The sequence below is a fragment of the Scylla paramamosain genome, chromosome 21 (assembly GCF_035594125.1).
Source record: "Scylla paramamosain isolate STU-SP2022 chromosome 21, ASM3559412v1, whole genome shotgun sequence".
NCBI classification, from domain to species: domain Eukaryota; kingdom Metazoa; phylum Arthropoda; class Malacostraca; order Decapoda; family Portunidae; genus Scylla; species Scylla paramamosain.
The window spans coordinates 13433267-13457246 of NC_087171.1; the positions used below are offsets into that span (position 1 = coordinate 13433267).

A 23980-nucleotide genomic window follows, 5' to 3' on the forward strand; every position below is an offset into this window, starting at 1 on the left:
CCTTCTATAAAGCCTTGGATTGATCTGGGAGCATCTGCCACACCCGGCGCGTGAGGTGGAGGGGAGCGGCAGGGAGGGAATGGTGGGAGGGGATGGGGGATAGAGGTATTAGCCAGATTGAACCACTGGAGGAACAAAGGGCAGGGCTGGGGCAGGCACGGCGCCGGTCATGGAAGACACAACCAACACGGCATGCAGGTTGTGATGGCCAGAAGGGGGTTGGGGAAGTGGTGGTGGTGAAGGGGACTGGGGAAGGAGGTGGTAGTGGAGGATGGAGGCTCGGGTTACACTCCACTATCCAACTATAAGCCTCCACCACACCACTCTGCCACTCCACTGCTCCAGTACCTACGCAATATCCCCAGCACGCAGCACCCCAATACCAACCACGCCCACCCCACCACTCACTGCATCCCTCCCGACAGCAAACCTCTACCCCGCCACTCCATTGTCCACCATTCCACCATCCACTGCACTCCACCGTCCCCAACACCCATCGTCTCAACTCTCACCATGTACGCACCACCACATCACCTCACCACCCCACCATCCCCACCAGCCGCTGTACCCCCCCCCCTCCAGCAAACCTCAGCCATCCTCCGCGATCTCTGCTAAGCACATTCTCAGCATAAAGTATGTTTATAACAAATTCATATACGAACAAAAGTGAGAGTTGCTAAATTCGCATCGAATTACGCGGCTCAAGTGTGTTAACTCAGCAACGAAGGATTTCTGCAACGGTAGAGAATATTGTTTAGGTTTTTCAAAGGTGCCAAGGTCGCATTCATTAACATTTTACAGAGTAGGTTTTGGTGAGCAGCCGGGACCTTGTTACGGGTCGAGGACCTTCACATCCCCCGTCCCTGTGCAAGGCGCGAGGCCCTGAGGCGCTGAACTCCCCTGTCCCTGCCGCCCGGGACCCGCCTCCCCTGCGACCCTCACGCACCTTTGATCTCGCATACAGGGCCTTTTATCCCCTCCTCCTTGATATTAGACTGAAATAATCCTCAAGATTTTTTAAGTTTAGCCTTCATTCCTCTACTTTATGTATGAGCACTTCCTCGCACGCAAAGCACAAGATGAATATTTAATTTTCCCCTACGCTCATGAATGCACCTTCATCATTATGTTGCTTCCCGCCGCGTCTCTTAAGGTTTCGTTCGGGACCAGACCTGTTCCAGACGTTCTCGCCAGCCCGCCCAGGATCCCTAACCTCGAGGACTAGCAGGCTTCCTCCGAGCACGGGCGAGCTGGGGCGTCCTGGGCCAGTTTTTGTAGCGTTGGGACGAAAATTCCGTCACGCCGCCTCAAGAGGGAAGGGGTCACGGCCACTGGTGCTCATAGCTGCTCCCGCCCGACCCGCCGCCCCGCCGACCCGCCACCGAGCCCGCCTGGGTACTGCCCCTCCCATCTTTCACTCCTGCCCCTGCCCCGCCCTCCCCATGCTTCCTCCGCCTCCTTCACCCACGCTCCCGTCCAGCCACCCTCAACCTCCACGACCCCTCCTCACCTAGCCACTACCACCACCGCCGCCGCCGCCGCCGCCGCCGTTGCCACTATCCTCTCCACGTTTCCTTTTTTTTTCTTTTCCTCCATCGCCTCCGATTTATCCCTCTTCTCTATGTTTATCTCTCTCTTACTCCTCCTCCTTCTCTCTCGTCCTCCTCCTCTTCCTCCTCCTACTCGTCCTCCTCCTCTTCATCATCATCTTCATTTTCCTCCTTCACCATTACTTGCCACCACCACCATCACCACTACCAGCAACAACAACAACACTCACCACCACCACCACCACTACACTGAGCTTCGGGGAACAGGCTTAATAAAAAGTCCACCATTACGAGCACCACCACTACCACCACCTCCACCTCCACCTCCACCTCTACCTCCACCTCTTCCTCCCACCACCACCTCTTCAAATTCTTGCTTCCCCGGTCCCTGTTGACCGCCCCCTGTTGATCCGGCCCCGCCCGCCCCCGCCCGCCCCCCACACAGCCTTGACCTACTGTGCCCTTTGCCTCGTCGCCGCGGGCACGGAAAGGGAACGCCACTGCTACTAGGCGAGTCCACTTCCTTCACCGCCACAAACACTATTACTCGCAGTCACTTCCACTTCAGTATATCCTCGCCACCCCTCCACTTCAAAACTCCACTAGAATACAAAAAAAAATAGTAGCAACAAAACTTCAGCCACTTCACTCTACCACTCTCTCTCTCTCTCTCTCTCTCTCTCTCTCTCTCTCTCTCTCTCTCTCTCTCTCTCTCTCTCTCTCTCTCTCTCTCTCTCCTCATCAGCATTATCGTTTTTCTTCTCCCTTTACCTCCTCCTCCTCCTCATCCACCACCACCACCACCACCACCACTACTACCTTCATTCGTTCTCCCCCTTTAAGTTTCGGATTATATTCTTTCTCCCTTTTTTCCCGTCTCCCTTTGCATCCTTGAAAGTTCCAGTCACAGCTTACGCCTCTCTACCTCCCGTCTGATAAGAGATAAGCCATCAGCCTCTGTTCCCCGTCGAGCCGCTACAAAACACGGCCTCATTTACATAGACATGGAAGCGAAGCGTCGGGAGGGCTGGCGGGAGAGGGCAGGCAGTGGTGGCGAAGCGAAGAGACCGCCGATTAAGTTATGCAGTCTCATGGAGGAGGAGGAAGAGATGAGTGTGGGTGGCTTGAAGGAGAGGGGGGAGAGAGGGAGGGAGGGAGACGTTGAGGGGAAGGCTTTGTTTAATTTGTTCAGGGAGTTATTCATGTTTCAGATATAATAGGTAACTTACTGGTATTTGTAGGATGTATTCGAAAATCTTCATTAATTTTGGTACCTGTCTTGTTCCTTCCTGTGAGAGAGAGAGAGAGAGAGAGAGAGAGAGAGAGAGAGAGAGAGAGAGAGAGAGAGAGAGAGAGAGAGAGAGAGGGGGAGAGGGAGAGAGAGAGAGAGAGAGAGGCAACGCAAAACAAGCAACTTCATGTTTTTTTTTTCTTTTATGAAGCCACAAGAACAACTTTTATCGATCGCTTAGTTCAACATCTCGTCTCTCTCACTCAGAATTATAAGAGTAACAAATGAACTGTGAAGCGACGCCTTCCTGCCATAATATGTAGATTAGAGAACAATAATGATCTAGCCATCCACCCATCTGCCCTTCCATCCATCCTTCCTCTTCCATTCTAATAATCTCCTTTAATGTGGAAAAATCTCTTCTCTAAATTCCATCCATGAAAATCTTATCAAAAATAGTTTCTCGTCATTTACTCAGCTAATCTAACCAAAAAGGAACTTAATGTAATCTTAACGTAAAGTGAAACAAAGTAAAGTAGATATTTATTGCCTTCCGCTTCTTCCAACGAGGATTCCAACGACCAAACAACGTAAAAAGCTAACCTAACCTCGTCCAACCTCATAGAACATAGCACAACATTACATCGCATCACATAACATAGCTTATAACGGGGAAAAAATTATGCTAAGGGAAACCTTGAGAGGAAACTTACAGCAGAATAACTTACATACATACACGCAGTTAAGGAGGTGTTTCTCTTCACCAAAGGATATAAGAATTCAGCCGAAAAGAATGCAGTGTCGATTGTTGACGTTCCTTCAGAGAGTTTTTCCCTTGCAAAGTGTCTCGGCAGGTTGTTCATATCCCTGTCTGGCTGCCGTCTATTTCACGCCCACACAAGCTCAGGAAAGAAACGAGAAATGCGATCCTGTTTCACCGACAACTCTGCAAACCTTCCCTAGTTTTCTTCACAAATCCAGTTGGAGAGAGAGAGAGAGAGAGAGAGAGAGAGAGAGAGAGAGAGAGAGAGAGAGAGAGAGAGAGAGAGAGAGAGAGAGAGAGACGTGGTTACCTCTTACACTTTTTGTGAATCTTGTGTCGCCCTGAGCACTGGGGTGGAGACAAAACAGAGAGGAACGAACGCACTCCTTTTGTCTGTCTGTGTCTGGAGTTGTTGTTGTTGTTGTTGTGTGTGTGTGTGTGTGTGTGTGTGTGTGTGTGTGTGTGTGTGTGTGTGTAGTGCGCCAAGCTTGTTATGAAGGAAAGAATAGTTATACGTACAACCATAGAACATAATACCATAGCCAATAGGAGAGAGGACCTAAGCGATCCATTAATTGGCTTCAGATTAATTCATGTTAACGGAATGATGGACTTGCTCCCCGTCAGTCCCATCAATAATTCCCTGCACACACACACACACACACACACACACACACACACACACACACACACACACACACACACACACACACACACACACACACACACACACACACACACACACAGAGCTTCCGTCCCCCGGTGATGGCGTGGCAATGAGATTTTTTTTATTTTTCTTTTTTTTTAGTTTCACGTTCCAAAAAAGTAATTTAGGAACAGAAATTAAAGTCCTGCATGACACACACACACACACACACACACACACACACACACACACACACACACACACACACACACACACACACACACACACACACACACACACACACACACACACACACACACACACATAAGAACATAAGAACATAAGAAATAAGGGAAGCTGCAAGAAGCGACCAGGCTTACACGTGGCAGTCCCTGTATGAAACACTCCTACCTATTTCCATCTGTTATCCCCATCCATAAACTTGTCTAATCTTCTCTTAAAGCTCTCTAGTGTCCTGGCACTAACTACATGATTACTGAGTCCGTTCCACTCATCTACCACTCTATTTGAGAACCAATTTTTTCCTATCTCCTTCCTAAACCTAAATTTTTCAAGCTTGAACCCGTTATTTCTTGTTCTACCTTGGTTGCTGATCCTAAGAATTTTGCTTACATCTCCCTTGTTATAACCCCTATACCACTTAAAGACTTCTATCAGGTCCCCTCTTAACCTACGTCTCTCTAGAGAATGTAAATTTAACCGCTTCAACCTCGCTTCGTAAGGAATACTCCTCATCCCCTGGATCCTTTTAGTCATTCTCCTCTGTACTGATTCTAATAGACCTATATCTTTCCTGTAATGTGGGGACCAGAACTGCACAGCGTAGTCTAGATGAGGTCTGACCAGCGCCAAGTATAACTTTAATATTACTTCCGGCCTTCTACTTTTAACACTCCTAAAAATGAATCCTAGTACCCTATTTGCCTTGTTTCTGGCTTCTATGCATTGTTTCCCTAGACGGAGTTCAGAGCTAACTATAACTCCTAAATCTTTCTCGTACCCTGTACCTACCAGAGTTTGGGTGTTTAATGTGTACCTATTGTGTGGGTTTCCTCTACCTACGCTAAGCACTTTGCATTTATTGATATTAAATTGCATTTGCCATCTATCCGTCCATTCATTCATTCTATCTAAGTCTGTCTGCAAGGCGATGGCATCCGCTTCTGACCTAATTAATCTACCTATCTTTGTGTCATCCGCAAATTTACTAACATCGCTACTAATTCCACTATCCAAGTCATTGATATATATTAGAAATAATAATGGCCCTAATACTGATCCCTGTGGCACCCCACTAATGACATGACCCCACTCGGATTTCGTGCCGTTTATTAGCACTCTCTGTCGCCTGTTACCAAGCCATGACCCTATCCAACCTAACACCTTCCCATCTATCCCGTGCGCCCTAACCTTTCTCAGGAGCCTTTGATGGGGCACCTTGTCGAATGCTTTACTAAAGTCCAGATATAAGATATCATAACTATCACCATTATCTACTGCCTCGTACACCTTACTGTAAAAACTTAACAAGTTTGTCAGGCAAGACTTCCCCTTCGTGAAGCCATGCTGTGACTGATTTATCAAGTTATGTTTGTCTAAATGTTCCCTAATGTTCCTGGCTATTATTGACTCTAACATTTTACCTACAACTGAAGTTAAGCTGACAGGTCTATAATTAGACGCTAAAGTTTTATCCCCTTTCTTAAAGATGGGTACTACATTAGCCTGCCTCCACATTACTGGTACCTCACCCGACTCCAGTGATTTCCTAAAGACAGAAACTAACGGCTCACTAATAATCTTTTTACATTCCTTCAGTACTCTGGGATATATTTCATCAGGTCCTGGTGACTTGAACTTTTTTAGCCTATCTATCTCCTGCTCCACTATCTCCCTAGTTATGGAAATATCCGTCAGCTTCTCATACTCATCTGCTCTAAACACCTGTTCACTATCTGGCATATCCTGCATGTTTTCCTGAGTGAAGACAGTTAAAAAATAATCATTTAGAAGTTTACTAATCTCCTCCCCAGAACTAACCAGCTCCCCATCTGCTGCCTTTAATGGACCTACAGTATCCTTATTTTTCGTCCTGTATACCTGATAAAATCCCTTGGGGTCCGTCTTCGCCTGGCTGGCTACCTTTAATTCATAATTGTCCTTAGCTTTCCTCGTTAACTTCCTGACTGTTCTAACTAATTCATTATACTGTGTCCTTAAAACTTCCTCACCTGCCTTTAATCTCTTATATACACTTCTCTTACGCCCTATATAATGCTTTAACCTAGCAGTCATCCATTTAGGGTCATTTTTTTGTGATCTTATTGTTTTATATGGGATATTTGCTAATTGACCTGTATGAACTTTATCTACGAAATATTTATACAATTCATCTACATTTACTTCACCTAAACCCCTCATCTCGTTCCCTACCATCCTCTCCCCTCCCTCATCAACTCGCCTCGACCTTACCTCTCTCATTTCACCATGACCTGACATTCCAAGATACTCCTTCCTATCTCCCCCCTTCCTCTTTCCTCCTCCCTTCTGGAGCCTCACCTCACACACACACACACACGTTCGAGGAGTTGACCTAACCTAACTACGGCAAATCTAACCTAACCTAACTTAACCTAACCTAACACAACCTGACTTAAACCTAACCTAACATACCTAACCTAACTCAGTCTAACCAAACCTAACCCATACGTATTGCACTACCACATCTTCTGTTTCCCGTACCCTCAAGAGAACCGGCGGAGTTTCACCACTATCGTCTCCCAGAGCAGCTGTAAACTTCAACCCGGCAACTCTTAACTTCTTTGTCCGTCTGCCTTTCGGGGATGGATAGTTATTTTGATAGATGGTAGTAGTAGTAGTAGTAGTAGTAGTAGTAGTAGTAGTAGTAGTAGTAGTAGTAGTAGCAGTAGTGACATTCTCTCCATCATACGTATATTCTTCAGTTCATCTATCATCTCTGTTCATGAATCTATTTAATTTTACCTATAACTCCCCGCTGGCTGCATTAAATCTAAAAAAAATTTCATACAATCGTTTACCATTCTATTTGACAACCAAGTAATAGTGGCAGCAGCAGCAGCAGCAGTAGTAGTAGTAGCAAATTCGACAGTAGTGATACAAATACTCACAACAGACCACAGAACACAACGCACGCATTCAGAAACACCACGAGGAAACAAGATACCTGAAGAATATGTATCTCGTAACCCCTCTTGACCTAAACCCTTCCCTGGCAACCTTCCCTGACCTCCCTCCAAGCAGAAGCCCTTAATTATAATGACTAAATTCACTCTACAGAAAAAGAAAAATTCCCTCTCGGCTACAAACTTTCAAATCCTGTCATTCATCCTGATAATCCCGCTTACCACGCTTGCCTTCCCCGCTGGAGCTTGGCTGGAGAGACGCCTGAAGGAGGTGAGGAGTGGAGGAAAAGTTTTGGGGTCCACGGAGAAGAGTGAAGTGTGTGTGTGTGTGTGTGTGTGTGTATGAGGCAGCTGAAGAGGAGGTGGTGCTGCGTGGGGCCAGTTGATAGAAGGCAGGGAAGGGATGAAAGTTATTGGGTGTCTTTGTAGGGGAGTGAGTATCGATGTAGCAGTGGTTTTGTTGGGGTGTAGGAGGTGTTAAGTAGTAATGGGAGTGTAGTTATTTGGGAACATAAGTGGTAGGGAGAGAGAGTGTTTGTTTGATATGTTTGTTGGGGTTGTTGGGGAGTGTACTGTATGTGGTAAGGAGTGGCACTGTTTGTTGGGAAGCGTTTAAACTCTGGAACTCCTTACCTGCTTCTTTATTTCCTCCTTCCTATGACTTGAACTCTTTCAAAAGGGAGATTTCAAGACACTTAGCCTCCGTTTTTCGGTAATCCTTTTGACTTCCCCTTGTGGACTGGCACTCTAGTGGACCCTTTTTTTTTCGAACGTTTTTTTTTTGTTGCACCTTGGTCCCTCTTACATAAAAAAAAAAAAACTCACTTCCCTCAGTCAAAATCTTCTAATCTGCGGACAATCTCCTTACAAAACCTGACAACTAAAAGACTCAACAGATCAGAGGGAAAGACTGAGGGGAAAACGCTTAACAAAGTGGCGGTGAGTGAGGCAAGTTACTCGACCACTGACCATGAACAGCAGCCCACCAAGCAAGCCCAGGCAGGCGAGGCATCGGGGCCACTCAATGCATCCTGACAGGAATAGGAAAAAAGAAAGAAAAATATCCTCGCACTGTTCGGCCAGGGTATGAATATTCCCAAGGCTGGCTGAGAATGAGCCGAGTATTGATGTGGTATGCGGGGTTCCCTCTGCTGCCGCGCCGGAAGGAACCCGCGGAAATGCTTAGTTTTACTACATAAGAAAATAAAGGAAGCTGCAAGAAGCCGTCTGGCCTACACGTGGCAGTCCCTGTATGCAGCACACTTACCTATATCCACTTATCATCCCCATCCATATATTTGTCTAATCTTCTGTTAAAGCCACCTGATGAATTTCTGTCAGATTTCATAGTGTTAGACGATGACGAGCAGTGCAGTGACCGTGACGTGTTTATTGGGAGTCTAATGATGGGGGCGTTCATTAGCAGGTGTGACATGAGTGAGATACGTCTTGCCTCAGGTGTCTGTGCGAGTAAACACCATTGAACACCTCAAGGATACATCGGATTTAATTTCAGACAGAACAGGAGTTTGTCATGAATAGTATTGCGTTCCGATTATTGTTCTTATCCTTCCCTAAGTTCATTGTTAAGTATAGAGGAGACTCATAGTACTTAGAGATCATGTAATATAATTTTACGTATTTTATGGTGTTTGTGGCTGCTATGTATATGAAATTGAAACAGTCAGAGATTTCTCGAGTTTACCACTGAAAGGGATAAAGGAGTGGAGGCGCTGGTTATCTACCGCGATAGAAAGATGGACAGCATAGGCACGCGAGGAAGTAGAAAGTCTTGTGCAGCGTGGCGGCGGGATGTACAAGTTTAAAACCGAAAGAAGCACTAACAACAACAGACCAAGCATTTCATTTATTAGCGTATCATGAAACTTTTTTTTTTTTCTCCCTGTCTGTTTTTGAGGCATCGTGATTCTTTTTTTCGTTTTTATTTATCTGTTTACTTTTATACTACACCGGCCAGTGATGTTCCAGTATCAACCTGAAACAGTTTAAAAGTTCCGGCCAAGCTGCGGTTCCGCCAGGAGGAGGAGGAAGAGGATACATATTCCAGTCCCCAACTTTCGTGCTGCCATTTGGTGAAAGGTTTTTATTATTGTATTTTTAACGGTCTGTTCTCTAATCCTTGGGGCAAAAAATCTGACAAACAATTCAAACAACAACGTTGCCGCTTTTGTCCAACGTAGGAAACGGGTGGCCACACACACACACACACACACACACACAGAGAGAGAGAGAGAGAGAGAGAGAGAGAGAGAGAGAGAGAGAGAGAGAGAGAGAGAGACATCAGTGCAGCGGAGACGCGTCAAAACAAACCTTTCAATAACAAGTGGAATTAAATATAGTCATGGTAAAAATGTTGACGGAGGCGCGTGTCTGAAAGCGTGAACCTGCTGTGATGATTGAAGGAACAGCATATTTGTGAAGTACTAATGACCTGATGAATATTGCCTGAAAAGCGCCAGGAAATTATTGTTATTACGTTAAAGCATGAAAGGGACAGTTCGTTATTTATTTTTTTTATGAATTTATCCATTGAATTAATTAAAGGTGTTACTTTGTAAATATTAAGACTTGATTACATAGTCTAATTGCATTACTTTTCCGCTCTTATAACATCACGGGCACTCATGCACTTAATTGAGACTAGTACAGTAGATTCCGATGCTGCTAAATTTGTTTACTAAATTACTGAAGGTTTTGTAGCGCTTGTGTGATTTATTGTGTGTGGGTCGTCCTAATTCCAAACACCCTGGCCATCGTGGGAATTTGTGCTGGTCCGGGCTGTGGGTGCTCCGTCCAGCCCACCCCGCTCACGCACTGGGGTCCGGAGGGAGGCTGGTATAGCTACGTATGTGAGGTAGTGTACGTATAACTGCGTATAATTGTAGTAGTAGTAGTAGTAGTAACTGATAGAAGAAAATATGATGAAAAGAGGGTTTAAGAGGAGGAGGAGGAGGAGAGACCTTGGCTGAGACGACGAAGGACAGAGCAGGATTCGAACACCGGCGTGATATTACATTGTATTTGTTGTTAGGCGAGGACTTCACCGATGGGCCAACCGCTCAGTGAGAGAGAGAGAGAGAGAGAGAGAGCTCACACACACACACACACACACACACACACACACACACACACACACACACACACACACACACACACACACACACACACACACACACACACACACACACACACACAGAGGTAGACAAGTATGCTCTTAGCAGTCACCAGCCTCCTTTGTCACAAGTTTCACAGAGGCGCTATGAGCTGTTCCTATTTGAATTCCCCTGCCAGAGGAGGTGAAGCCCCGTCACCGTTTCTGCGACAAGCACGTCCGCGTCGCTGCTGCGTCTCGCCAGCACATTGCCCCGTGCATGTCAAGGCTATGAACCAGCAGCAGGAGCATTTATTTATATTCAGGAGCGATTATCTGAGTCCAGTAATGGAGTGAATGAGTGTACGTCAACTATTTCACAGACAGCAAAGGCACGAATGCTAATTAGCGGCGTGACTGACTGTGAGATGTAGATTGGTCATTATCGCCAATGTTACGCGGCGAGGCTGGAGTGGTGTGCGCGTGGCGGCCCCCGGCAACCCTCGGCGTGACCGTGCTGACCCCCTGCCAGCGGTGACCCCGGGCCGTCTCCACCTCGAGGAGTACTGGGGAGGGAACAATAAAAGAAGCAACACATTATCGCAGCTCTCAAACCATCATGTGCTTAGCGAAAGTTGCTGGAAAGTATTACCTCACAGATACAAGAAAAAAAAAAAAATCTGCAAAATATTTACCATCATTCCTTCTCCCCTTCCCTCCCGTACTACAAGTCCCCATCCCGCCCCCTTCCTTCCTTCCTTCCTTTCTTCCCCCACTGCCCACTCCTCGCCGCACCCCGCGTGGCGACCTTTGCCTCCCAGCCTTCCACCCCTACCAACCCCACCACCCCTGCTCCCCACTTCATCTCTCCACGGGCGCCTCGCAACCCGTACAGGATCACGTCTTTGGTTTTCTCCTATCGATGTGGAATCCCCTGCAACACTTTTTACTACTTTTGCTGCATCAAAGACTGGAAGGCTGAGGAACAGTTCGTCAAGGGATGGAGAAGAGACGGGAGAAACTAAAGCTAAGAAAGTGAATCATGCTAACTCAACACAATGCCAGGCTGAAGAAGGGGAGTACAAGGTTAAGCATCGGTGGTGTCTTTTTTCTACAGGTTCAAATTCCTTATATAATGATCCGCATTCTTCATTCTCAGCAAGGGAAGGCGGACTGAAGGCGTTGCTTGTAGGAAACTTAAGGACGAGTTTCACACTAAACCTGTAAAAAGAATCAGCCTTATGAGAATGTACAGTAAGCGGCAACATACATACATCGAAATATTCACGACGCGTAATTTAAAAATCCTGCCCGAAAATAGGTAGGTTAGGTTACTTTTTTTTCTTCAGCAGGTTCTGATCTCTTATACAATGACTTGCGCTCGTCCTCGTATCATCGCCTCGTCCCTCACGGTTGAATCTTGATGCTGCTTCGTCATTATCGTCACCGTCATCTTCGTTGCCACCACACTAACACCCAACACGCCTCGCCGTCCCTTCTCTATCCACAGTATTCCTCGCCCAGTGTGGAAAGAGACAAGAGACAAGCAAATAAATGAATGTTCGGGTGGGGAAAAGTTATGAAGCGGAAAAGAAAAATGTTTTAAAGGAAAAGAAAAAGTGAAATAGTGAAGTGGGTAAAGTTAGCGCGAGTGAGTGAGTGAAGTGAAGTCTGGCGGTGTTGAGTGCGTCAGGGGATGAGGCAGGGAAGAAGGAAGGAGGGGGAGAGGGAGGGAAGGGTGGAAAGAGAGAGGGAGGGAAGGAGGGAAAGAGGGAGGGAGGGTACCAAATGTGAGATGAATGAGTAAGGTGTGGACTGGATAAGAGAGAGAGAGAGAGAGAGAGAGAGAGAGAGAGAGAGAGAGAGAGAGAGAGAGAGAGACGAAGTACTAGTACGTGTAAGAACATAAATACACTAAAAACAACCAATTAACCTATATATTACATACTCGTACACTTATCCACCCAAGTCTATTTTTAAGCAAATACACAATATGTAAAAAAAAAAAAAATCTGGGGAGACTTCGATGTGAAAGAAAAATACGAAAGGACCATAGATGCGAAGTCACAGAATTAAAAGCATGATGAATACCTTTCAAGCAAAGATAGTGATGAGTTGCACAGAGAAGCCGTGTAGAGAGAGAGGTGAGGGCAAAGCGACGCACGGACTGGACACAACAGAGCAGACTCGGTATCCTGGTATGAGACGCTGCCGGCGGGAGGAATGCGAGAGGAGGAGGCAGAGACAGACTAGAGGTGGGACGGGAGGACAAGAACCTTAGAGAGAGAGCCTTGGGATGTGGCGATTGTGTAAAGAACATGATTGCAAGACAGGCAGACAGACAAACGGGCAGACAGACTAGTGGTGGGACGGGGGGCAGGAAACTAAGGGGGAATTTTTAGAATGATGTAATTGGATAAAGAACACACACATACACACACACACACACATACAGAGAGAGAGAGAGAGAGAGAGAGAGAGAGAGAGAGAGAGAGAGAGAGAGAGAGAGAGAGAGAGAGAGAGAGAGAGAGAGAGAGACGAGCAAATATAGACAGACAGACATTCAGATAGACAGACAGACGATACAGACAGACAGACAGACAGACACAACAACAACGTAAATTTCATACTTGAATTTAGAAAATAAATTAATAAATAAACCAAGAAAATAAAATTGAAGGAGATGGTTAGTTTCGTATTATTATTATTTTTTTTATGTAGGAAGGGCACCGGCCAAGGGTAACAAAACCAATAAAAAAATAAATAAATAAAAAAAAGGCTGACTGAGGTGCCGGTTCCCGAACAGAGTCGAAAGCGGTAGTCAAAAAATTACAGGATAATTGTTTTGAAACCTCCCTGTCTCTCAGCTCACACTACCAGACTCTCTTATTACACCCACACCCGCCCACTCACTCCCACAAGCCAAGCCTTTAAAATAGTATCTCTGCACATTCCTATCCTCGCCCACGCTCACGCCTCTTCGTCACGTCACGGAGAAAAATATTACCAGTGAAGTAATGAAAATGAAACATGCCTAAAGTCCCGAATCGCGAATCGAGAAAGAGAAAGAGATGGAAGACTGAGAAATGGAAAGAGAGAAGGTGCGAAGGACGGAATGCATACAGGAGTAAGGTTCAAAAATCGTAAGGGAAGGTATGAGTGGAAAAAAGTGGAAAGATAGACTGGGAGAAAATAAATATTGAAGAAGAAAACGGGAATGAGAGAGGGATGTTAGTAAGAAATAGGAAGGTGAGAAAGGTAGAGAAATGTAAGAATAGAGGAATGGGAAAGGAGAGAAGGTAAAGAAAAATATAAAGGTGTGAATGAAGAAACAAAGAGGAATAAGGTCGGAAAAAAGATGATGATGATAATGAAGAAAAAAAGAAAGACAGAAAATACAAAGACACGAAAGAAACAAAAATAAAATAAAGTGAAAAAAAAAGATGACAATGGAGGAATGAAAAGAAGAGAAGAAAAAAGAAGGAGAATGCAAGATAAAGGAAGAAATAGAAGTAGGGATGGGGAGGGAAGAGGATCGCGCGGGGATTGGTGAAGGGTAGAGAGAGGCAGGCAAGAAAGGAGGAGGGAGGGAGGGAAGCGGATGGGGCTGGTTAGGTCAAGGGTCAGTGGAGGGGTCGCAGGAGGAGCACGGAACAGGTTTAGTCCACAGGAGCGTTCCTTTCCCCCCATCCTTCCCCCATCCTGCCCCCTCGACCACCACCACCACCACAGCCGCCCACTCAACCACCCAACCACCCAACCACGCGATGTTGCCATCACCACCACCACCACAGATTGCCAGCCAGCCAGCCAGCTCTCAGTACACACACACACACACACACTTACGAGTTCCGCTTATTTAAAGGAAACGAGGCAAATATTCACACGGAGAGGATCGTACAAACTTAGCACACACACACACATTCACACACACACACACACGAAAGCACCATCAAACATACATACAAAACAGCACAAGAACCTTGAAGAAGAAAAAGAAAAAAAAAACATGAATAGAACAAAATACAACAAACATAAGTAATAACCGCAAAATGTCGCCGTGGCGGGAAACAAATCATTTCCACCACCCCAAAAATACTTGAACTGAGGAACCACGACGAACCAAACAACATGCAGAAGCAGCGACAGTGGTAATGGTGGTGATGGTGGTGGTGAGCGGAGGGAGTGAAAGGTTCAAAAGGTGCCCCTCCTCTTTGTGTGTTGGCAACCTCCACCTCGAGACCTGGAGGAGGAGGAGGAGGAGTAGGAGGAGGAGTCCAGCACGCCGGGGTCAAATGAAGGACTTAAAAGGTTATAGTTTCCCGGGGATGATCATGCTGTCCGCGTCTGGAAGGTTGCTGGCTCGGGGCAGGGCTGCGGGTTCCTGGGGGGAGATGGTGGGGAGTGTGGGAAGGAAGGCCCAGTCTGTGGTAGGGGGACGACTGCTGCAGGAGGAAGAGCCCAGTGGAGTTAGGGGAGTCTGTGTTACTAGGACTGGTGCAGGAGGTAAGGGAGGTTAGGGAAAGACTACTAGATCTAAAATAGGGCTGAAGGACGATCACTGCAGGAGGCACAGAAGGAGGAAAACACGGAGGTCTGGGAGATTGGTAGGACTGCAGGAGTAAAGGGAAGGAGATAATGAAGATTAAGGAAGAAATGTTAAATATGTGAGCGAGGCAAGGCTACGGATACAGTTGTTGCAGTAGGAGGAGGAAGAGAAATAAAGGGAGAAGTATGGAGAGCAGGATCGAGAGGTAGAGCTGCAGCAGTGAGAGTGGAGAGGTGCATACACACAGCAAGAGACACTAGGGACACCAGATCTATGAGCAAGGTAGAGGAATGCCTGCAAGAGTAGGAGGAGGAGGGAGAGGGAGAGGTAAGAGGCACATGGATAAGATACTTGAGCTTCTGTTTATTCGTCTTTCTTTTACAAGGGATCTCAAAACAGCAACATGCCCGTAAGCCCTTAAGAGTTTATTTTTCAGTCACGTACCCCACACTAATTGCATCATTACAGAAAACCGGTTACAATAGAAAACAAAGTGTAAATCGAGTGCTGGTTATGTGTGTAGGGGGAGGTTGTAAATGTTTCTTTATAGGGTAGTGTGTTTATTTAGTGTAGGCGTGCTAGAGGACTGCAGTGAAGGGAGATGAGGGAGGCAAGAACACAGGGAAGAAAAAAAAAGTTAGGTCAGGGGGAGGAAGGAGGAGAAAGAAAAGAGGTTTGGGGAGTTTTGAAGAAGTCTGATGATTTAGACCTGTTGATGGTGGACAGTGTGTGTGTGTGTGTGTGTGTGTGTGTGTGTGATGTTTGTATATATGCGTCTCTCTCTCTCTCTCTCTCTCTCTCTCTCTCTCTCTCTCTCTCTCTCTCTCTCTCTCTCTCTCTCTCTCTCTCTCTCTCTCTCTCTCTCTCTCTCTCTCTCTCTCTCTCTCTCTTATTGAGAAACTGACGGCGTGGAAGGTGCATGATGTCTGTCAGCGTGTGTGTGTGCAAGCGTGCCTGAGTGAGTGCATTAGAGGATACACACACACACACACACACACACACAACACTACATTTAGCAAACACACACTACCACCACCACCACCACCACCACCACTAGCAATATGAATGACACTGGCTATGAACACTAAAAGCACTGATGATATGACAAGAGTAACCGAATGAATGCAGGTCCGCCTGTCCACTCTACTTCACTCCACTTCACTCCACCCATCCTCTCATCCACCCAGCCAATATAACCACCAAAGCCCCATGCATGAGATTGGATCACAAATACGCCAACAAGGAAATCACCGACCAATCCTGCATTTTTCATCTCAGGGAGCCGCGGCTGATCCCAAGACGGGCGCTGCTTCACCCGGGCTTTCATCGCTCATATATATTCTTAATAGTCAGGATCTGGGACAAAGGGCTTGCGTTTGATCTTCCCTCCGACGTAATGGCGTTCTCGTGTCGCTCCCAACAGACCAACCAACCCCCCAACCCTTTCATTCCTCTCCAATTCCTCCTCCTCTATCGTCCTCCTCCTCCTCCTCCTCCTCCTCCTCCTCCTCCTCCTTTCCTCTCTCTAGCTCGTGGTCTCTCTCTGTCTTAAAGTCACCGGCATCCTCTCCCTCGCCATGTATGTTAATATTTGATTCGGTGCATTGCGTATACATCATATTCATAGTTTATTTACCCATTATGCAGCTCCAGCGTGTGTTGCTCTGAGTGGCGAGTGGCGAGTGGCGAGGTAGGTTATTAGGCTGATGCTGGACAATGCTGGGGAGCTGTTTTCGTTGTTATTCTCTTTCGTATAAGTCGTGTATTCTTGAACCTTTGTTTCTCTCAGTTCAGTTTTTCAAAAGCCACTTATGATGAATCGAATTCTCATGAGTGTGTGTTTTTTTTCCATTATTTGTACTGATTCCTTTCTTAACTCACAGCAAGTATGAGAACATTTAAAAAAAACATCACTATCATTCAGAAGAGTGTATTAAAAGTTGTCGAAACTCGTGGTAAGACGCAGAAAACGTTTAAGAATGTGGTCTGTAGAGAGGAGTGTTCGTCTAACATTTTCAGGATACTCCCGGGTGTCAGGAACGCGTGGTAGTGATCCGTCACTCTAATACTCTGACTTCATATTGTAGTCACTGAATGTTCAATACTTGTGGTTATGTATACGTAGGCCATGGAAGGAAAAGGATTTATTCACATGTTTATTATGTATGTTCACCTGTAGAATTAGATGATTACTTACGGGATACACATCTCGTAGGGTGCCAAAACTCATATATGCGTGCAAACTAAGCAAAATGTGTCAATGAAACATTATTTGACAGCAGGTTAATGAGTGAGTGTTGAGACAGGTGCGTGAGGTATAGTAAGGGTAGCTACTTCACACACACACACACACACACATATCTCCTGCATTCCTCCTCCTCCTCTACGAGAACTATTGCCACACAAACGCCTCTCTTGCCTTTGTGTGCCTCCTTTCCCTTGATCACACTCCCAACATTACCTGTTCCCTGATAACTCACTGTATCAGATGGCATACGTACAAAGACACACCCTCCCTCCATTACTGCATACTGAGCTTGTCCATACCCGATTATAGAAAACGTAGAAGAGAAGTTGAAGTTGCCACCCCCCCTGTTTATCCCGTCTTCCTCCTCGTTTCGCTCCCTTATAAAGCAGAGATTAGACAGCAGTTATTGTGGCTGGGTGTGACTGGCAGCAGGTGACGTGCAATATGTGTCAGCTCCCCCAAAGTCCGGTCGGAGATTGACATCCACTGTAATTAGATTTTGGTGCCGAGGGTTGTGTTTTGCCCCGAGGACGATGGTGGTGGTGGGTGACACGTGTCTCTCTGTGTGTGTGCGTCTGTGTGTGGTGAGGGAATGAAAAATATGGAAATATAATAAGGGATTTTAATTATATGTAAGGTAACAGAGTGTGTTCTGTTGATCGTTGTTGGTGTGGTGGTGGTGGTGGTGGTGGTGGTGGTGGTAAGGTGTGTGAGGAAAGAATATATGTTTAATTCTACGGGTTGCAAATGTAGATATTCGTCGTGCTAGTCCCAACGTGAAAAAAAAAAAAAAGAAATATATGGAAAAAAATAAATAAATAACCTAGAGGGAGGATAGAAGGTGTGGGATTGGTTTGATTTTTAATTTTATTTTTTATTTATTTTTTTAATGATTAAGTATGACGTTTTGAAATCTATATTTTTCCGTATATGTTACCAGTCATTCCACGCATTTTCATAGTTTTTTTTTTTTTTTTTAAGTTTCACGTGCCAAATTCTATTTCATTGCCGTAAAAACTCCAAATAAAAAAAATTTAAAAAAAAACGAACCGAGCAGGCTTACTAATATATATATATACATGCTTTTAAATACTCTTTCAGAAATAGTAGTATATTAGGAGCAAATAATATGAGGATCCATTTGTGTTTGCGTTAGATTGATGAATAAATAAATTAATACGAGATCGTGAAAAAAAAAAAAAAGGTGAGATGGTTCGAGCATTATAGATCTTTCACCTTTATCTTCTCATCTTTTTGCTTTCACTCTATAAGATATATTGGGATGATTACTCTGATCTATAATATCATATACTCCTTCAATCTTATCTGCTGCCTCTGAATCTATAGTAGTAGTAGTTGTAGTAGTAGTAGTAGTAGTAGTAGTAGTAGTAGTAGTAGTAGTAGTAGTAAGCATCACAGTTATTAATACCCTCATACCTTTATAAACAAAACCAACATCACCGTGTACACCAAAGCACACCCACAGCTCTACCCACACTCCCCTATACAGGTCGCTGCAGGTGGAAAGGTCACCGAGATACAAGTACGAGTATATCGCGTATCACTACTGATGAGGGTGTTCCAAAAAGAGAGACATGTACATATATTATGTTGTTGTTGTTGTTGTTGTTGTTGTTGTTGTTGTTGTTGTTGTTGTTGTCTATTTTTGTAGTGTTCATTTGCATGTACACGAGAAAGCCCCCGTATCACCTTACCTACACACACCATGAAATTGTACATACATACATACATACATGCATACATACATACATACATACATACATACCACCTTTACCACCTTTAGACAGTGTAACGTATCCTACATAAACCAACCTCATAAGGACAAGTACTGTACATATAGATCTACTACTTCCTGTTCTTCCTTTGCATTCCTTAGTGTCGCTCCGTCCAGTAACCTCACCCATCTCTTTCAGTGCCGGAAGGGAAACCAATCTTCACGGCGGCCCACAACGCTTCGTCCACTAGTCTGGAGCTACACTGGAAGGCGCCCAACTACTCCACTATACACGGGGAGTTCTTGGGCTACCAGATCCTGCTCCGGCCGAGGGATATAGTCAGCCCGCGGGACGACCAAGTGGTGAACGTTACCATCAGGGATCCGACAGTGACCGTGAGTGTCCAGGGAGACGGGGTCGGTATGGCTGGCTGGTTGGCTGGCAGTGGCAGGTTGAGGCCACCCACTGCCACCACCACCACCGGCCCCCGCGGCGGAACATTGCTACTACTAACTACCTCATTTGTGTGTGTGTGTGTGTGTGTGTGTGTGTGTGTGTGTGTGTGTGTGTGTGTGTGTGTGTGTGTGTGTGTGTGTGTCTGTGTGTGTGTGTGTATGTGTGTGTGTGTGTGTGTGTGTGTGTGTGTGTGTAGATAAAATAAGCTAAAGAACAACTCACACAATCTTTCTTGGTGTAGATAGTGAGACGTATGTGTCTGGGTGGATGGATGGATGTGTGTGTGTGTGTGTGTGTGTGTGTGTGTGTGTGTGTGTGTGTGTGTGTGTGTTTGTGTGTCTCAGAGGGAAACGGGAGGCGATATTTGGACAGCCACGTAAAGAGGCTATAGGTTTATATAGTAAAGAGGGTATAGGTTTATATATGCATATATAGGTTTATATAGGCTTATCCGGAGATCACAGGCGTGGGAAAAGTGGAAGATGTGGTGGATGTAACCATGTGTGTGGGTGGGTGGTGAACATGTATGGGCGTGTTGCTGCTGGATGGCTGTGTGTGTGTGTGTGTGTGTGTGTGTGTGTAAAGTGGGCTCATTTATATACACTAATGGGGTTAATATTAAGGGTTGTGTGTACAGGCCGCAGACTTGGCGTTGTAAACAAGGCAAATCCATGTTTTCCATGAATGTTAATGACCCGCTAATCAGAAGAGGCATCATTATCTCAGTAATGGCATGTCATTATCCCTGACTAACGAATCATCGTAGTTGTTTATAAACTAAACCCAAAGTAACCCACACTTGCCTTACAGCAGCCCACCCGCCCGCTGCCCCGCCCTCCCGGCCCCTCCTCGCCACGCTCCACCTGACGCCTCTCTTGTGTGTCGCTGCGTCGTGAAATCTCTAGCAGGGCTTTTTATTTTTTTTTTTTTCTTTTTTTTTTTCTTTTCTTTCATGTATGAGGGACACTGGCCAAGGGCAACAAAAATCCAATAAAAAAAAATGCCCACTGAAATGCCAGTCCCATAAAAGAGTCCAAAGCGGTAGTCAAAAATTGAAGGATATGTGTCTTGAAACCTCCCTCTTGAAGGAATTCAAGTCATAGGAAGGTGGAAATACAGAAGCAGGCAGGGAGTTCCAGAGTTTACCAGAGAAAGGGATGAATGATTGATAATACTGGTTAACTCTTGCGTTAGAGAGGTGGACAGAATGGGGGTGAGAGACAGAAGAAAGTCTTGTGCAGCGAGGCCGCGTGAGGAGAGGAGGCATGCAGTTAGCAAGATCAGAAGAGCACTTAGCATGATAAAAGCGGTAGAAGACAGCTAGAGATGCAACATTGCGGCGATGAGAGAGAGGCTGAAGACAGTCAGTTAGAGGAGAGGAGTTGATGAGACGAAAAGCTTTTGATTCCACCCTGTCTAGAAGAGCAGTATGAGTGGAACCCCCCAGACAAGTGAAGCATACTCCATACATGGACGGATAAGGCCCTTGTACAGAGTTAACAACTGGTGGGGTGAGAAAAACTGGCGGAGACGTCTCAGAACACCTAACTTCATAGAAGCTGTTTTAGCTAGAGATGAGATGTGAAGTTTCCAGTTCAGATAAGTTCCAGTAAAGGACAGACCGAGGATGTTCAGTGTAGAAGAGGGGAACAGTTGAGTGTCATTGAAGAATACTGCTCTTCTAGACAGGGTGGAATCAAAAGCTTTTCGTCTCATCAACTCCTCTCCTCTAACTGACTGTCTTCAGCCTCTCTCTCATCGTCGCAGTGTTGCATCTCTAGCTGTCTTCTACCGCTATTTTCATGCTAACTGCTCTTCTGATCTTACTAACTGCATGCCTCCCCTCCTCCCGCGGCCTCGCTGCACAAGACTTTCTTCTTTTTCTCACCCCCGTTCTGTCCACCTCTCTAACGCAAGAGTTAACAGTATTCTCAATCATTCATCCCTTTCTCTGGTAAACTCTGGAACTCCCGCCTGCTTCTGTATTTCCACCTTCCTATGACTTGAATTCCTTCAAGAGGGAGGTTTCAAGACGCTTATCCTTCAATTTTTTGCTACCGCTTTGGACCCTTTTATGGGACTGGCATTTCAGTGGGCATTTTATTATTGGATTTTCGTTGCCCTTGGTCAGTGTCCCTCCTACATGAAAAAAAAAAAAAAGAAAGAGGATCTAGGCAATGGAGGTGCGGGGCGGCCGGTGGGCTACGTCCGTCCCCGGGGCCCGGTGCGTGCCCTGTCATAACTGGGTCACTGCTGGACCGTCACCAGCATGGATCAGACACTGCGCTGAAAATAGCAGTTTCCTAAGCAGCAGTGCTTCTGGCATTGCTTACGTTAGTATAAGATAATGTTGATTAAATAAGAAAAAAAAAGAAAGAAACACAGGCATAAGTTATGGAGCTCCTGTTAAATGCTTTCGGCTTGTTGCCGTTACTGCAGTTGAAAAAAAATAAATAAATAAAAGTAAATATTTTTGCAGCGTCTCTCAGCTGTAAGGAGGGAAGAAAATTCTGCTGTGAAATAATTATGTATTGTGCTTAACCTTCACAAGAGTAATCAATTTAATTTATATCAAGAAATCGGTATATTTGCAAAATTATACATCGGTATATATATATATATATATATATATATATATATATATATATATATATATATATATATATATATATTATATATATATATATATATATATATATATATATATATATATATATATATATATATATATATATATATATATATAATGCTTACTATGATTCAGAAATATACACATCACAGTTGCCTGGGTTTAGGATTCTACAATAGTCCATCCATAATACTCGTTTTCTCAAACGTATTTTTGGGTACGTTTTCTTTGAGTCTCTTTAAGGCCAGCTCACTCAATCCTTCCCTCCTTTCTGGTCTTGCTCTACGTACTTTTCATCTGAAATACTGTAAATCTTTCTTTAATATTGCTCAACTAACAGTTACCTTTACTTTTAACAGATATTGACGTTAATGCATGCAGTACTGAAGCATGAAGCTTACATGATAATGCACTCACCCTAACTTGATTATTTTCATGCTTACTTAGTGCATGGGTTTTGTGTAGTGTAGCTGTGTGACCACCACGCGTAGGACAAGGAAGTAGTAACGAAAGCTGGGTGCGGGGCACAGAACCACAACTCAGATGGTTCGCGTGGTGTGGCGGACGCTCTGTGGCTTCCGTGGTAAATCAAGCACATGCGGAAGGGTATGCCTCCCTTTGCCCGTTCCAAGTGTGTTTGTTTTACAGGCCACGCACTGCTCCAGGTACAAGTGGCTCATCAACGTACACTCACCATGCTAAATGAATACCACCTGTCAAGTATTTAACTCAAGAGTTCAAAGATTGTCTATGCCACTATAAACTTATGTCAAGGACCACGAGCTACTTGGAGCATGGGCGTCGCACCAAGGTGGCCCCTGAGGGAGGGGAGTGCACCCAGCCTGGCACGCCCTTACCCACACTCACCCTTCCCCTGGTTTTTTCAGAGTCACAAGGTCACAAACCTGAGGACATACACTCAGTACCTGGTGTCGCTACAAGTGATCAACCCTGAAGGACTGGGACCCACTTCCACTGTAGCTGTCATGACCGACGAGGGCGGTAAGTGTGTGTGTGTGTGTGTGTGTGTGTGTGTGTGTTTACCTTACTGTTCTAACCAAATTACATCTTTTGCAGGACGGAATGAAGTTCGTGGTGTCCCGTCTTTCAGCAACTTTCTAATTCTTGTGAGTTTAGGGAAGGGAGCTATCTAACAAAAATCTTAATAGAATAGATAGATAAACAGATAGATAGATAGATAGATATTTTATTGACTACACTTTACTTTCCTTCACCAAATCTGAATCAAACATGCTTGTACAGAAAATCGTACCAACTATTACAACAATATTACTTAAACTCCACAAATATATAAACCTTTGAGCATATACTCATAGGAATCTCGCACTGAGGAAGAGTCTTAATTTGAGAAACGGCGCAGCTTCTGACCAGTAACAAGTGCACGACTGTATCCACAACCTGACCTGCTTTCCACACACCTACACACCCACACATGAACCTCTCGCTCCTGCCACGTTCTCTCCGTTATCTCGTGAGCTTTGTGCATCGTCTGGCCATGTCCCCGAGGCGCTCTTCGTATGCCTCATCAATAGGTTCAGCCAAGATCGTATATCTAGCAGTCCGCCCCACCGCCGCCTCAAGGGATGTTATAAAACGCGAGTGTTGGAACAAAAGCTTGAGCGTCCCACACGTGCAGCTCCCCTACACACACACACACACACACACACACACTCACACACACACGAGAGAGAGAGAGAGACTAAAGTAATATGTATCGTATAAGCAAGGAATTAAGATATACATGACCATCTGAGAAGTGTATCTGAAGAAATTAAATATACATTAGTTGATCTGAAAGGACAATGAACACAACTGGTAGATTACTGGAACAGACTCAGACAGAACTGGTGGATT

The 23980-nt window shown here is 45.2% G+C and overlaps 1 protein-coding gene across 4 annotated transcripts in view; it reads left to right on the plus strand.

Annotated features, from left to right (window-relative positions):
- The window catches only part of LOC135111048 (tyrosine-protein phosphatase 99A-like), a 110234-nt gene that overhangs the window by 10036 nt on the left and 76218 nt on the right, over nucleotides 1-23980 (plus strand). For all 4 annotated transcript variants that reach the window (XM_064023952.1, XM_064023954.1, XM_064023953.1 and 1 more), the window contains exons 2-3: nucleotides 19219-19415; nucleotides 22993-23107. In XM_064023952.1, coding sequence (XP_063880022.1) covers nucleotides 19219-19415; nucleotides 22993-23107 — 312 coding nt within the window. The remainder of the gene's footprint in view (nucleotides 1-19218; nucleotides 19416-22992; nucleotides 23108-23980) is intronic.